The sequence below is a fragment of the Caretta caretta genome, chromosome 11 (genome assembly GCF_965140235.1).
Source record: "Caretta caretta isolate rCarCar2 chromosome 11, rCarCar1.hap1, whole genome shotgun sequence".
NCBI classification, from domain to species: Eukaryota; Metazoa; Chordata; order Testudines; family Cheloniidae; genus Caretta; species Caretta caretta.
In genome coordinates this window covers 990,488-1,005,412 of record NC_134216.1, presented here as the reverse complement: position 1 = coordinate 1,005,412, position 14,925 = coordinate 990,488, and the positions used below count along the sequence as shown (strand labels likewise).

The 14,925-nt window shown below is 62.6% G+C and overlaps 1 protein-coding gene across 9 annotated transcripts in view; it reads left to right on the top strand.

Annotated features, from left to right (window-relative positions):
* Positions 1–14,925, top strand: part of SPEG (striated muscle enriched protein kinase) — a 106,805-nt gene that overhangs the window by 27,434 nt on the left and 64,446 nt on the right. For all 9 annotated transcript variants that reach the window (XR_012664315.1, XM_048868643.2, XM_075117670.1 and 6 more), the window contains 6 exons: positions 2,372–2,583; positions 2,911–2,999; positions 3,449–3,624; positions 6,546–6,806; positions 10,944–11,102; positions 11,309–11,498. Coding sequence is in view for 8 of the 9 variants with exons in the window: in XM_048868643.2 (XP_048724600.2) it covers positions 2,372–2,583; positions 2,911–2,999; positions 3,449–3,624; positions 6,546–6,806; positions 10,944–11,102; positions 11,309–11,498 (1,087 nt within the window). In the remaining variant the exon portion in view is untranslated. The remainder of the gene's footprint in view (positions 1–2,371; positions 2,584–2,910; positions 3,000–3,448; positions 3,625–6,545; positions 6,807–10,943; positions 11,103–11,308; positions 11,499–14,925) is intronic.

Below are 14,925 nucleotides of genomic sequence, written 5' to 3'. Positions count from 1 at the left end.
GGTGTTTCTGCACTGGGTCCTAGCCCCACTCCCAGAGGCTGGTTTCCAGGCCACAGAGACCCTAGGCCCTGGGCTGGGCACCCCCGGCCTCTCTCTGTGGAGGTGGGGACACACCTGGGCCACTGTTCCTGCAGCTGGTGCCCCCTCCGGCCTGGGCTGCCTGCTCCCCCTTGCCCTGTGCTACTAAAGGGAGGGCAGCGATTAGCCCCCTGTGTACTAGCCTCTGGGGGCAGGGGGTTGAGCACGTGGGGGGCCCTCTGCTGTGGGGGGCAGGGCAGCCTGGCACCCTTGGATCTCTCATCCCCACCCAGAGCAACGGACATGTGGCCTGTCCCATGGGGTGGGTGCATGAGCCTGTTACCCTGGTATCTGACCAGGGCTCCCTGGCACACGAGTGGCTGGGATGGGTCTGCTGCACTGTCTCTGGGCCGCCCTTGCAGGCAGCATGCTGGGTCCCTGTGCCCGTGGACAGGCGATGCTCAGCCCCTGCCCCTTGGCATCCCGCCATGCTGCCTCTGTGCAACCGCCCCGGGCAAGCCCAGATGGAGGGGTGGGAGCCTTGCCTAGCGGGAGTGCCCGGGGGCTCCTTGCTGGCCATCTCGTCAGCAGCATCTGCTGCCCCCTGCATCCTTGGGAGCCGAGCCCCAGGTCCCTGCCCCGGGGTCACCGGCCTGCACACTGCTCGGGCTCCTGTTCTCCTCTGCGGCACAGCCCCGGGTCCAGGGGGGCAGGACCCCGAGGCTGGAGCGTGAGTGCGGCTGACAATGTCACCTTCAGCCCTGGAGAGCCAGGCGGACGGACGGCAGCTGCCTCGTGAGCCAGCCTGTCCCCCTATCTCAACCCCTTATCGTCTGCCTGGCCTCCTCCCCGCACTCGCCCACAGGCTCCGGCCCCAGCGGCCTGGGCTCTGAAAGGGATTGGCCGGGGGGCTCCCACAGGGGTGCTGCAAGGTCCCATCCTTCCCCTCGTCTCAGGCTGGGGTGTCAGGGGGAGACCCTCCCCTAGTGCTTGCCCCAGCCTGGGGTCTGAGGGAAGACGGGGCGGGGGGGTGGGGAATGATAGAGCTGCACTGTGCCCGCCTTGTCGGAGCCCTGGCTGCTCTGCCCTGTGCGTGCTGCCACCCTGGGTGCCCTCGCTGCCCGTCCGGTCCCATGGGACGTCGCCCGGTGCTGCCATCCCAGCCAGGGGCTTGCCATGGCCAGGGGACCTGTGTCACAGCATCCCGGGGCGATGCTCTGGAACTGCTCCCTACGACTCTGCGGAAGTCTCCTCTCTGGGAGCAGCCTGTCTGCAGGACACACAAAAAGAAAAGGAGGACTTGTGGCACCTTAGAGACTAACCAATTTATTTGAGCGTGAGCTTCCGTGAGCTACAGCTCACTTCATTGGATGCACAATGTGGAAAGTGTGGAAGAGGTTTTTATACACACAAAGCATGAAAAAATGGGTGATCACTACAAAAGGTTTTCTCTCCCCCACAAATAAATTGGTTAGTCTCTAAGGTGTCACAAGTCCTCCTTTTCTTTTTGCGAATACAGACTAACACGGCTGTTACTCTGAAACCTGCAGGACACACAGCTCACCCGGCTTCCACCTTCCTGGGTCTGACCTCGGAGCATTCAGCATCCTCTGCCCCTCCGTGCGCTTCCCACAGCCGGTCCGCCCAGGCGGGGTCTTGGGGAAGCCAGAGGGTCCTGCCCCCCAACTCTGCAGTCAGACGGGACTCTCAGCGAGCCAGTAAAACAGAGGTTTATTGGTTTCAGAGTAACAGCCGTGTTAGTCTGTATTCGCAAAAAGGAGGACTTGTGGCACCTTAGAGACTAACCAATTTATTTGAACGTGAGCTTTCGTGAGCTACAGCTCACTTCATCGGATTTATGAGACGACAGGAACATGGTCTAACACAGAGCTTGTAGGTGCAGAGAACAGGATCCCTCAGCCGGGTCCATTTTGGGGGGCAGTGAGCCAGACAACCCCGTCTGCCCTTCACTCCATGTCCCAGCCAGCCCCAAACTGAAACTCCCTCCAGCCCCTCCTCCTCTGGGCTTTGTTCCTTTCCCGGGCCAGGAGGTCACCGGATTCCTTTGTTCTCCAACCCTTTAGCTCTCACCTTGCAGGGGGGAAGGGCCCAGGCCATCAGCTGCCAGGAAACAGGGTGTCGGCCATTCTCTGTGTCCAGACCCCTGCACACACCTGCCCTCTAGGGCTCTGCAGTGATCATACACCCTTACCCCACCCCCTAGACACTTAAGAACTGCCTAGGGGAAACTGAGGCACCCCCACACTATTCAGAGGAAACATTAAGAACAGTCCCACTTCGTCACAACCTGGCACCCTTAACCAGCCTTACTACCTGCTCTCTCCTGAGCCAGCGCCCCCTGCGGAGAGCCAGGGGCCCCTGCTGCCCCCCCTGGCCCTGGCCAGCCCCATCACGTCGGACGAGGAGTACCTGAGCCCCCTGGAGGAATTCCCAGCGTCCGGGACCCCCCAGCACTGTCTGGCCGGGAAGCTGCAGCACAAAGTCAACCTTGGCACATCCCGCAGCCCCGTGGAGACCAACTTCAAGGCTGCCCCCACCTTTGAGGTGAGGGGGTGGGTCCTGGGGTGGGGGGGCCCTTCCTGTCTGCCCCCAGGTCCTGGTGCCCCGGGGTTACTGGGCAGGGGTTTGCCTCTCCTGGAGCCTAGACACAGCCTGGGCTGCCCTGACTAGCATTGGGGTGTCTGCCGGGGCACCGTGAGGCCCACAAGCCCCTGCCCCATGGGGCTCTGTGACAGCAGCTCCCACCTTGGGCGCCTCCTCCTGTTGGCTGGTCTTGCCGTGCTGGGGTGACCCTCACTCCCTGCTCTGGTCCCCGCGGGCGGCTTGGCGCTCGCTGTCTGACCCCCTGCCCTCATGTGCTTCCCACCCCAGCTGGCTCTGAGTGACCAGTCAGTGCTGGAGGGGCAGGACGTCAGCATGAGCACCCGGGTCCGGGGCGAACCCAAACCCATCATCTACTGGTGAGTCCTCCAGCGTGGGCTCCCCGGCCATGGGAGGGAGGGAGTCCCGGGCCCTGGTGCCGTTCGTGTTACTGCAGGAACGCTCCTGCAACGGGATGGCAACAGTCTGAATGGGAATGGGGCACGGGGCTGGGGTGGGCTGGCTCAGGGGGGTGGGAAATGGGACATGGGGCCTGTTCCCTCTAGGGGGCTCTGGCTCCCACCCGGCCCCAGGGCAGGGGCTGGCTGGCTCAGAGGGGCGGGGAATGGGGCACGGGGCCTTTCCCCTCTAGGGGCCCCCGGCTCCCATCCGGCCCCAGGGCAGGAGCAGAGGCCGGGTTTGGGGCTGGTGAGGCAGGAGGCGGGTGAGAGCCCTGGGTTCGGGCAGTGCCAGGTGGGACGTGCCCGCGGGCAGCATGGGAGCTGGCTCCCACCAGGTGGGGGCAGGCTCTGACTGTGCCCCCCCGCAGGCTGAGGAACCGGCAGCCGGTGAAGCTGGGGCGTCGGCTCTCCGTGGTGGAGGGGGCGGGCGGCGCCTCCACCCTGCACATCCTGGCGGCTGAGCGCGCGGACGCCGGCTTCTACGCCTGCAAAGCCATCAACGAGTACGGCACCAAGCAGTGCGAGGCCAAGCTGCAGGTCCGAGGTAACGCCCGGGCCTGGCCGCGCCCCTGCTCGCTGGGCTGCGGGAGGCCGGGGGGGCCCCCCGAGAGGAGCTGCTCCCAGGACAGGGTGAGGCACGGCTGCCCGGCTCTGCAGCGGCCCCGGCCCTGCAGGGGCTGGAGCCTGGGCCCAGCGACTGGTCCACGCGCCCATCCCCAGCGTGGCCCCAGACGCTGGCGGGGCGGGGGGGTCACTGGAGGCTCGCGGGGGCTGGAGCGTTGGATCCCATTGCCGGTGGAGAAACTGCTCTGGAGAACCGAGAGAAAAGTCAGATCTGTCCTGACCCCTATTCCCGCCGTTCTGCCCCAGCCCAGCCCTGCCCCCCAGCTCTGCCGGTGCCCCTCACTCCTGACCCGCAGCCCCCTGCAACCCCAGCCCTGGGCTCTCCATCCACAGCCCTGCCTGTGCCCCTCAATCCCGACCCCACAGCCCCCTCCTGTCCCAGCCCTGGGCTCCCCCCAGCTCTGCCGGTGCCCCTCACTCCTGACCCGCAGCCCCCTCCTGTCCCAGCCCTGGGCTCCCCATCCACAGCCCTGCCTGTGCCCCTCAATCCCGACCCCACAGCCCCCTCCTGTCCCAGCCCTGGCTCCCCCCAGCTCTGCCGGTGCCCCTTACTGCCGACCCGCAGCCCCCTCCTGTCCCAGCCCTGGCTCCCCCCAGCTCTGCCGGTGCCCCTCACTCCTGACCCGCAGCTCCCTCCTGACCCAGCCCTGGCTCCCCTGTACGGTTCTGCTGGTTCCCTCAGTCCCTGCCTGCACTGTAGTGCCAGGGTGCCTGGTGTCCTGGGCTTTGGTCCCTGCTGCAGGAGTTTCGTGGTGCTCCTCCTGGGAGGAGGGCTGTGCCCATGAGCACCTGGGCGGCTCCATCTCAGCCAGGTTTGGCCCCCCTGTCCCCGTGCGCCTTGCCATGCGCAGGGCGGCCTGGGCCACGCCCGTGGCTCGCTGGGCCGTGCTGGCCTGAGCGTGGTGGGGGCTCTTGGCCCTGCCGCTCTGGTGCGTTTCCTTCGCTGCCCCCACAGCGCCCTGCGGGATGCTGTGGCCACCGATCCCTATGAGACCTGGCACCTCCTGGCCACGCCAGCTGCTGCCCCCTTACAGACGGCAAACGGGCAGCGGGAGCCCAGCAGCAGGGCTTGGGCCCAGGCCTCCCGCCTGGCACGGACGCTGTTGGGGTGTTCCCAGCCCGCACGGGGGTCACAGGGCAGCTCCAGGCGAGACGGAGCCTGGTCGACGCCTGCTGGGGTGGAGTTTAGTTACGAGCCGACAGCCGGGCTGGGCTGCCAGACCTCCGGGGCGGCTCCTGGGCCCCCGTCCTGCTGGGTCCCGGGGCGGCTCCTGGGCCCCCGTCCTGCTGGGTCCCGGGGCGGCTCCTGGGCCCCCGTCCTGCTGGGGCAGCCGAGAACCCTGCTGTCCCAGGCCAGGCCCCAGCCCAGTCGCCCAGCCCCTTTGCAGGCAGGGATGTCATGTGTGCCCGCGTCCTGTGCCCGCGTCCTGTGCCCGCGTCCTGTGCCCGCGTCCTGTGCCCGCGTCCTGTGCCCGCGTCCTGTGCCCGCGTCCTGTGCCCGCGTCCTGTGCCCGCGTCCTGTGCCCGCGTCCTGTGCCCGCGTCCTGTGCCCGTCTCGGCTGCACTAACCCTGCTGCTTGCTGACTGCGGTTTTTGTCTGTACACAGGGGGAGTGCGATAAGGGGGCGCGTCCCACAGAGCCACGGCCTCGGGGCTCTTTAGCGCCCACCTCTTAGGCACCGGACCTCGCCTTGCGTTCTTGCCTTCTGCTCCAAAAGGGACGGAGTGACCAAGGGGCAGGGCCTGGCGCCCCGGGCCTGGCCCCCGACCCGCCGCCACCTCCTGGACTCTGGGCTCCAAGGCTAACGCGTGGACTAGCGGCTGTGGGTCTTGCTGGCCGGCGGGGCAGGCAGAACCAAGGCGGAGCCTTGGGGCGTGGGCGGGGCCAGTTGGGCATAGCACAGTGCCGGGGCCAGGGGGCGCTGCAGGCCCAGCTGGGCCGTGCCCAGCGTCTGCAAGCCGGGCCGTGGTGGCTGCGTGATGCTGTCTGTCTCTCAGTCTGTCCGTGTGTCCGCGTCTGTGTGTCCTGCTGCTCCTCTTCAGCACTGCCAAGGAGCAGGGAGCCTCTCTGCAGAGACGGTGCCAGCCCGGGGCCGGGCAGAAGGGACGGGGAAACCCTGGACACTGGGCAGCTTGGGAACAAACATGCCTGGGGGCAGGGCCAGGAGACCCACTGCCCCCCACCCCTACCCGGAGAGCACCCCCGGCAGCCTCTGCCCAGCCAGCATCGGGCCCAGGCTGTGAAGTAGCACAAACGGCTCCCCCAATGCACTGTGCCGGCAGGGCCCACTGCCGCACCCAGGGGTCCCCAGGCCTGGGTGCTCCCAGTGTGGGGAGCGGCCCCAGGGAGCTGGGGCTGGGGGCTGGGACTTTTTTGTAGCTCTAATAAAGTGTGTTTGGTAAAGTGCTGTGTGGTTTGTTCAAGGCACAGAGCCCCAACCCCGTCAGATCCTCCTGCACTTGTCATCCTCTGCGGTGGGGCCAGGTGGCCCCTGCCCTCTGCTGCCTTCTCAATGTCCTGGGGTGCCATGCATCCTGCACCCCCTTCCACAGGGCCCTTCGGGGCCTGTCCCCCCGCTCCCGGCATGTCCCCGGGGGGGCCCTGACCCCATTCCCAACATGTCCCAAGGGTCCTGCCCCCCGCTTTCCCGAGCACCCTGCCCACCCCCCCGTTCCCTGCGTGTCCTGGGGGCCCTGCCCACCCCCCCGTTCCCTGCGTGTCCTGGGGGCCCTGCCCACCCCCCCGTTCCCTGCGTGTCCTGGGGGCCCTGCCCGCCCCCCCGTTCCCTGCCCCCTCTTCCGTTCCCGTTCAGTGGCTCAGGTGCGTTTCTCTCTCCCCAGCACACCCCGCGAGCCAGGCTCTGGCCGTGGTGACCCCGCTGCAGGACGTGACGGTCGGGGCCGGGGAGCTGGTGCTCTTCGAGTGCCTGGTGACGGGCCCGCCGGACCTGGACGTGGACTGGCTCTCGCGGGGGCGGCTGCTACAGCCAGCCCTGCTCAAGTGCAAGATGCATTTTGACGGGCACAAGTGCAAGCTGCTGCTCACCTCCGTGCACGAGGACGACAGCGGCATCTACACGTGCAAGCTGAGCACGGCCAGGGGTAAGCGGCTCCGCAGCCGGCGTGCGGGGCCGTCACTGCCCGTGGGGGCGCCCTGTGCCGGGCCCGGCAGGGCCCCCACCTCCTGGTAGCCCCAGGGACCAGGCCGTCCATGGGGACCCTCTGGGCTCCACTCGCCACTGGGCCCGGGGTGGCCCCAGCTCTGGGATCTCTGCCCTAGGCCCCGGCCAGGGATTGCTGGGAACCCCACCCCCAGTTACAGGCTGATGCTGTGGGGAGGGACCCGCCTGGGCGGGGCCTGCCCTTCCACTGTCCCTTGCTCCTGGGGGCCGGGAGCTGAGTGTGGCCCAGGCCTGGGGCCAGTTGGGCTGGTGCTGAGGCAGGCTCAGGGCTTGGCCTGGCTCCCAGGAGCAGCCGCTACTCTGCTGCTCCCTTCAGTGATGGGGGTTGGGACACGGGTGCGTTGGGGGGCTGAGCTGCCCTGCTGTCACCCAGCAGAGCAGGCAGCAGCCCCCACTAGGGCCGTGTAAGGGGCAGTGCAGTCCAAGGGCCTGCGTCCTCAACTGAGTGTGTCTGTGGGTGCCAAGGGCCCCGGCACTCCTCCCCCCACACCTGTCCTTCCCTGGGCCCCATCTCTGCCTCAGGACAAAGGGGTGCAGGGCCCGGTTCCTTGGGCATCTGACACAAAGGCCGGACGGTCTAAGAGCAGCTGCCTCCCACCCTGGAGGTGGCTGCATTTCAGCATTGGGCAAGTAGGATCTGAGGCTAGGAAAAGGAGGAGGTAAGAATTAGACAAGTTTGATGTCTTCAAGTTGGCAGGGCCTGATGAAATGCATCCCAGAATACTAAAGGAACAGACGGAAGAGATCTCTGAGCCATTAGCGATTATCTCTGAGAGCTCTTGGAGGACGGGAGAGATACCTGAGAACAGGAAAAGGGCAAATATAGCACCTAGCTATAAAAAGAGAAATAAGGACAACCCGGGGAATTACAGACCAGTCACCTTAACTTCTGTACCTGGAAAGTTAATGGAGCAAATCATTAAGCCAACAATCTGAAAGCACCTAGACGATAACCAGGTGATAAGTAACAGTCAGCATGGATTTGTCAAGAACAAATCGTGTCAAACCAACCTAATATCTTGCTTTGACAGGGTAACAAGCCCTGTGGATGGGAGGAAGGGGTAGATGTGATATATCTTGACTTCAGTAAGGCTTTTGATTTTGTCTCCCATGACCTTCTCATAAACAAACTAGGGAAACGCAGCCTAGATGGAGCTACTATAAGGTGGGTGCAAAACTGGTAAGAAAACCATTCCCAGAGAGTAGTTACCAGTGGTCACAGTCAGGCTGGACGGGCATCACGAGTGGGGTCCCGCAGGGATCAGTTCTCGGTCCGGTTCTGTTCAATCTCTTCATCAGTGATGTAGATAATGGCACAGAGAGTACATTTATAACGTTTGCGGATGCTACCAAGCTGGGAGGGGTTGCAAGTGCTTTGGGGATAGGATTGAAATTCAAAATGATCTGGACAAACTGGAGAAATGGTCTGCAGTAAATAGGATGAAATTCAAAAAGGACAAATGCCAAGTCCTCCACGTGGGAAGGAACAATCGGTGACACACACACTATGGGCAATGACGGCCGAGGAAGGAGCACTGCGGAAAGGGATCTGGGGGTCAGAGTCGACCACAAGCTAGATATGAGTCAACAGTGTAACTCTGTTGCAAAAAAAGCGTGCGTCACTCTGGGCTGTATTAGCAGGAGAAATCATGCTAATCCCTGGAAAAATCATGGAGCAGGTCCTCAAAGAATCAATACTGAAGCATTTACATGAGAGGAAAGTGATCAGGAACAGTCAGCATGGATTCACCAAGGGAAGGTCATGCCTGACTAATCTAATCGCCTTCTATGATGAGATTACTGGTTCTGTGGATGAAGGGAAAGCAGTAGATGTATTGTATCTTGACTTTAGCAAAGCTTTTGACACGGTCTCCCACAGTATTCTTGTCAGCAAGTTAAAGAAGTACGGGCTGGATGAATGCACCATAAGGTGGGTAGAAAGCTGGCTAGATTGTTGGGCTCAACGGGTAGTGATCAATGGCTCCATGTCTAGTTGGCAGCCGGTATCAAGTGGAGTGCCCCAGGGGTCGGTCCTGGGGCCGGTTTTGTTCAATATCTTCATAAATGATCTGGAGGATGGTGTGGATTGCACTCTCAGCAAATTTGCGGATGATACTAAACTGGGAGGAGTGGTAGATACGCTGGAGGGCAGGGATAGGATACAGAGGGACCTAGACAAATTGGAGGATTGGGCCAAAAGAAATCTGATGAGGTTCAATAAGGATAAGTGCAGGGTCCTGCACTTAGGATGGAAGAACCCAATGCACAGCCACAGACTAGGGACCGAATGGCTAGGCAGCAGTTCTGCGGAAAAGGACCTAGGGGTGACAGTGGACGAGAAGCTGGATATGAGCCAGCAGTGTGCCCTTGTTGCCAAGAAGGCCAATGGCATTTTGGGATGTATAAGCAGGGGCATAGCGAGCAGATCGAGGGACGTGATCGTCCCCCTCTATTCGACATTGGTGAGGCCTCATCTGGAGTACTGTGTCCAGTTTTGGGCCCCCCACTACAAGAAGGATGTGGATAAATTGGAGAGAGTCCAGCGAAGGGCAACAAAAATGATTAGGGGTCTGGAACACATGAGTTATGAGGAGAGGCTGAGGGAACTGGGATTGTTTAGTCTGCAGAAGAGAAGAATGAGGGGGGATTTGATAGCTGCTTTCAACTACCTGAGAGGTGGTTCCAGAGAGGATGGTTCTAGACTATTCTCAGTAGAAGAAGAGGACAGGACAAGGAGTAATGGTCTCAAGTTGCAGTGGGGGAGGTTTAGGTTGGATATTAGGAAAAACTTTTTCACTAGGAGGGTGGTGAAACACTGGAATGCGTTGCCTAGGGAGGTGGTGGAATCTCCTTCCTTAGAAGTTTGTAAGGTCAGGCTTGATAAAGCCCTGGCTGGGATGATTTAATTGGGTATGGGTCCTGCTTTGAGCAGGGGGTTGGACTAGATGACCTCCTGAGGTCCCTTCCAACCCTGATATTCTATGATTCTATGAGTGTCGTAAGCCGGACACGAGCCGTAATTCTTCCGCTCTGCTCCGCGCTGATTAGGCCTCAAGTGGAGTCTTGCGTCCAGTTCTGGGCGCCACATTGCAGGAAAGACGTGGACAAAGTGGAGCAAGTCCAGAGAAGAGCAACAAAAATGCTGGAAGGTCTAGATTGAAAAACGTGGGTTTGTTGAGTCTGGAGAGGAGAGACCGAGGGGGGGACCCGGGGACCCGAGAGCAGTTTCCAAGTCCATAAAAGGCCGTTATAAAAAGGAGGGTGATAAATTGTTCTCCTCAGCCGCTGAGCACAGGACCAGGAGCCAGGGGTTAAATTGCAGCCAGGCCGGCTCAGGCTGGACATTGGGAAAATCTTCCTCGCTCTCAGGGCGGTTAAGCCCGGGGGGCCGTGGAGGCTCCGTCATTGGAGGTTTTGGGAGCAGGCCGGACGCTCGTCGGCCAGGGCTGGGCGAGGGAATACAGAGCCCTGCCTCCGCGCAGGGACTGGGCCACAGGGCTAGCGAGGGCCCAGCCAGCCCTTCGTGGCTAGGGGCATGGGGTGATCCGTGGTCTGGAAAGGGCTCTGGCCATAGCTCTCAGCCCAGAGATTTCGTTCCCTCTGCTGGGATGGGGCCCAGATACAATTAGTGCAAATTGATTCTAATAATCCCCCCACCTCAGCCACTGCCCCCCAGCAACCAGCCCCCCCACCTCAGCCTCTGCCCCATAGCCACTAACCCCCGCACCTCAGCCACTGCCCCCCAGCAGCCAGCCCCCTCACCCCAGCCACCACTCCCCCATGGAGTGGAGAACATGCACTGAGCCCATCCAGTGGCTCCTGGTTTCAGGCCCCGGGGGCAAGGGGAGCCCTGAGCCCCTCCTGAACTGGGTGCTGCTGCAGGATCCCCCAGGCTCAAAGCATCCCCCCAAGACCCCCGCAGCCCCTCCCCCCAACACGCAGCACACGCCCTGCCATGCGGGCCCCCTCCCACACACGTCCGTCGGCCCGGCACACGGCCCCTCGCCCCTGCTGCGTCTGGGCTGATGCTCACGGCCTGCCCTGTCCTGCCTTGCAGAGGAGCTGACCTGCAGCGCCCGGCTGACCGTGCGCCCGTCGATCCAGCCGCTCTTCACCCGCAAGCTGGAGGACCTGGCGGTGGTGAAGGGACGGACGGCGCGCTTCGACTGCAAGATCAGCGGCACCCCCACGCCCACCGTCACCTGGACCCACTTTGGTAGCAACCCTCCCACCCTGGCTGTGCCCCGGGCGCCCCCGCCCTGCTCCCGGCTCCGCTCTGGCTGGGAGTCACCCTTTCCGGTGGGCTGGGCACCCTGGGCTGTCCCTGGCTGCAGCTGGCTGCCGGACCTCTGCCCCCTCTCCAGTCCTCCCCTCCCCGGGGCGTGGGGGCGCTGACGGGGATTTCTCTGCCCTCCGCTCCAGGCCAGCCGGTGGAGGAAGGCGAGAACGTGCGGCTGCAGCGGGAGCGGGGGCTGCAGTCGCTGGTCATCGCGCATGTGGACAGCGAGGACGAGGGGCAGTACGGGGTCTGTGCCGCCAACGAGCAAGGCCAGGCGGAGTGCTCGGCCGAGCTGTACGTGGAGGAGCCGCGCCCGGCCACCGCCGCCCACAGGTGAGAGCTGGCTGGCGGCCCCTCTGCCGTGGGGCCTGACCCCCTCCCCCTGGCTGCCCGCGGGGACCCTCAGGGTGGCAGGTCCCAGGGGAACGAGCAGGGGGCATGGGGATCTCCCTAGGGCCCACGTGTCAGTACCAGCCGATGGTCTGCTCCGCCGCCCGGCGTCCGGCCTGGGGGCCCACCCAGCTGTCCCTAGAAGTGGTGGGCTCGGGGTGGGGGTGCTTCCCTAGCCCCCCAGGGGACAGGGACGTGCTGCTGCAGGCCCGGACGCTGGCAGCCGTGAGCACCGGCTCCTGCTAGTGCTGGGCCTGCCTGTCGTGCTCCTGTCCCGGCTCTGGCCTGGCTCCGGAGCTCGCTGCTACCCCCCAGCCGTAGCCAGCGTGGATCCCGGAGCGCTCGGCCAGGCCTGGCCCAGGTCAGCTTGAATAAGGTCTTTACAGAGCACCAGCTAGCGGCTGAGCACCGTGACCCAGTTCAGCGTCCCGTTCCATCGCCCCCTTCACGGCCTGCGTTCCTGCCATTCCCAGCGGGCGCTGCCGGGGCCGTGTCTCGGAACCGCACCGGTTTCTAATTGCACGACCCGGACACAGGACAGCTGGGCCATCGGGCCGTCCCTTAGGTGCAGGGACGGGCTGTGGTCCGTTAAGAAGCGGTGAGCCGTCGTCTTTGTCCTTTGCACCAGGCGCCTGGAGAGTTTGCTCTGGGGATGGTTCTTTCTGAGGCACAAACTGTCGATGTCGATGGTTTCCTCCACGGTCGGTCTCAATCACATGATCCGGGAGCTGAGTTCCGGCAGCTGGAGTTCTCCGTCCTTGTTCTCCATCCAGTTTGACACCAACAGGGTCCCCAGGGTCTAGGCCTGGCAGCTCTCTAGCTGAGGGACGTCTGCTGTAAAAGCCCCGTAGAGTCTTTTTGCCCTTTCATTTGATTTGGCTGCTGCCTTCGTGTCTGGCCACTTTGCAGATCGGTTCTTTTCCAGCGTTGGCCACTAGCTCTGAGTTGCCTGCCCATCGTTTGCTGGGCTGGGTGTTGGTCTGCAACTCAGAGGAGCCAGGAATGGATCTTCCTGCTGTCGGATTTTCTTAGCTGGCTCTGGAGCTCTCAGCCTCTCCGTTGGCTGGTGGGGAACGTGTGCAGTTAGAAATGGGATCAGAGTGACTTCAATTCTGCTGCAGTGGATTGTGGGCCGTTGTCCATGGCTTATTGTTCTGGAATACCAAAAATAATCCACACTGGCCAAGTAGTGCTGAACTCTGAATCTGCATGAACCTGCAGCTCGTCTCTTCCCGGGTCAGGCCGGTAGGGTGTTTTCACGCTGTACGGCTTGGCATTGTCTCTTCCTGGGTCAGGCTGGTAGGGTGTTTTCACGCTGTATGGCTTGGTGTCGTTGTGACGAAGTGGGACTGTTCTTAATGTTTCCTCTGAATAGTGTGGGGGTGCCTCAGTTTCCCCTAGGCAGTTCTTAAGTATCTAGGTGGTGGGGTAAGGGTGTATGATCATTGCAGAGCCCTAGAGGGCAGGTGTGTGCAGGGGTCTGGACACAGAGAATGGCCGACACCCTGTTTCCTGGCCACTGATGGCCTGGGCCCTTCCCCCCTGCAAGGTGAGAGCTAAAGGGTTGGAGAACAAAGGAATCAGGTGGCCTCCTGGCCCGGGAAAGGAACAAAGCCCAGAGGAGGAGGGGCTGGAGGGAGTTTCGTTTGGGGCTGGCTGGAGACATGGAGTGAAGTGCAGACGTGGTTGTCTGGCTCACTGCCCCCCAAAATGGACCCAGCTGAGGGGTCCTGTTCTCTGCACCTACAAGCTCTGTGTTAGACCATGTTCCTGTCATCTAACAAACCTTCTGTTTTACTGGCTGGCTGAGAGTCACGTCTGACTGCGGAGTTGGGGGGCAAGACCCTCTGGCTTCCCCAGGACCCCGCCTGAGCGGACTGGCTGTGGGAAGCGCACGGAGGGGCAGAGGAGGCTGAATGCTCCGAGGTCAGACCCAGGAAGGTGGAGCCGGGTGAGCTGTGTGTCCTGCAGACAGGCTGCTCCCAGAGAGGAGACTCCCCCAGAGTCCTGCCTGGCTTCATGGGGAGCAGTTCCAGAGCATCGCCCGGGGACTCCATGACAGTCATCTCTTCCCGTGTCAGGCTGGTAGGGTGTTTTCATGCTGTACGGCTCAGCGTCGTCTCTTCCCAGGTGTCACAGAGTGTGGGGGAGTCTGGGCTGGTGACTGGAGCGATGAAGGGAGATGGGGTGATCCGGGGGTTTCTTTTTGAGAGATGTGACAGAGTAGGGAGTGGGGAGGTGTCATGGAGTGTGGGGGAGTCTGGGGCCTGCACCCCTCTTCCTGGGAATCACTGAGACTCTCAGCCAACCAGTAAAACGGAAGGTCTGTTGGACAACGGGGACACAGTCCAAAACAGAGCTTGTGGGTACCCCCAGGACCCCTCAGTCAAGTCCTTCTGGGGGAGCAGGGAGCTTAGACCCCAGCCTTGGGGTTCCCTGCGTTCCGGCTCCAAACTGAAACCAACCCCCCCAGCAGGCTCCCTCCTGCAGCCTTTGTCCAGTTTCCCGGGCAGAGGTGTTACCTCCCCCCCTCCTGGCTCAGGTGACAGGCTCTCAGGTCTCCCATCCCCAGTGAAACTCCCCTGCCACATTCCCAGGTCCACCCTCCCCCCTCCCTGCTGCGTCAGATCAGGTCAGGCCGGCAGGGTGTTTTCACGCTGTGTGTTTGTACTGGATCTCCTTCTAAAGTCCACGATCATCAAGTGCTCCGTCGAGTTCTCCCACCGTTCTCACCGGGCCCGTCATGGCGGCTGCTGGTCTGCGGTCCTCTGATCACGCACAACTCTGAATGCAAAGTTATGTCTTTGAAACCTCTGTGCAGACCTGGCCCGGGCAGTTCGGATCCCGCCAGGGCCAGTCCGAGCTAGGTCCGGTGATGTCAGTTCGGGGCGGGGCTGCAGGCGATTGCAAGTCCCTCCGGGGTCACTTCCAAAGTCACCAGCCCGCCACGAGTGGAGAGGCATGGGGGGCAGTGATACCGTTCACTGGGGGGAGAGACCAGCTTTCGAGCTCCCCAGAGCTCCTGTTCAGCGCTGGGCAGGGTTCGGAGGCTGCCCTGCACTGCGGGGTTCGGTCAAAGGCAGCTACCGCCAGCAGAATGACGCCTCGCGGCGTCGACGGGGGTCGCTCGACGCAGCGCCCGTGGAGGTGCTGCGCTGCTCACGCTGCCTTTACTGGCTTTCGGGGGCCTTCCCACACGCCCCCCGCTGAGAGCCCAGTCGGTGCGAGCGCCGCTGGGGAGGAGCACCCCGCCACGCACGGAGGGGGTGTAGACACGTGGGAGCGATGGAGTTACGGCTGTACACCGATGCGAGTTCGGTCGACGTCGGGCCTGTCTACGCTTGCCATTTAAAGCAGAAAAAGTCTCGTT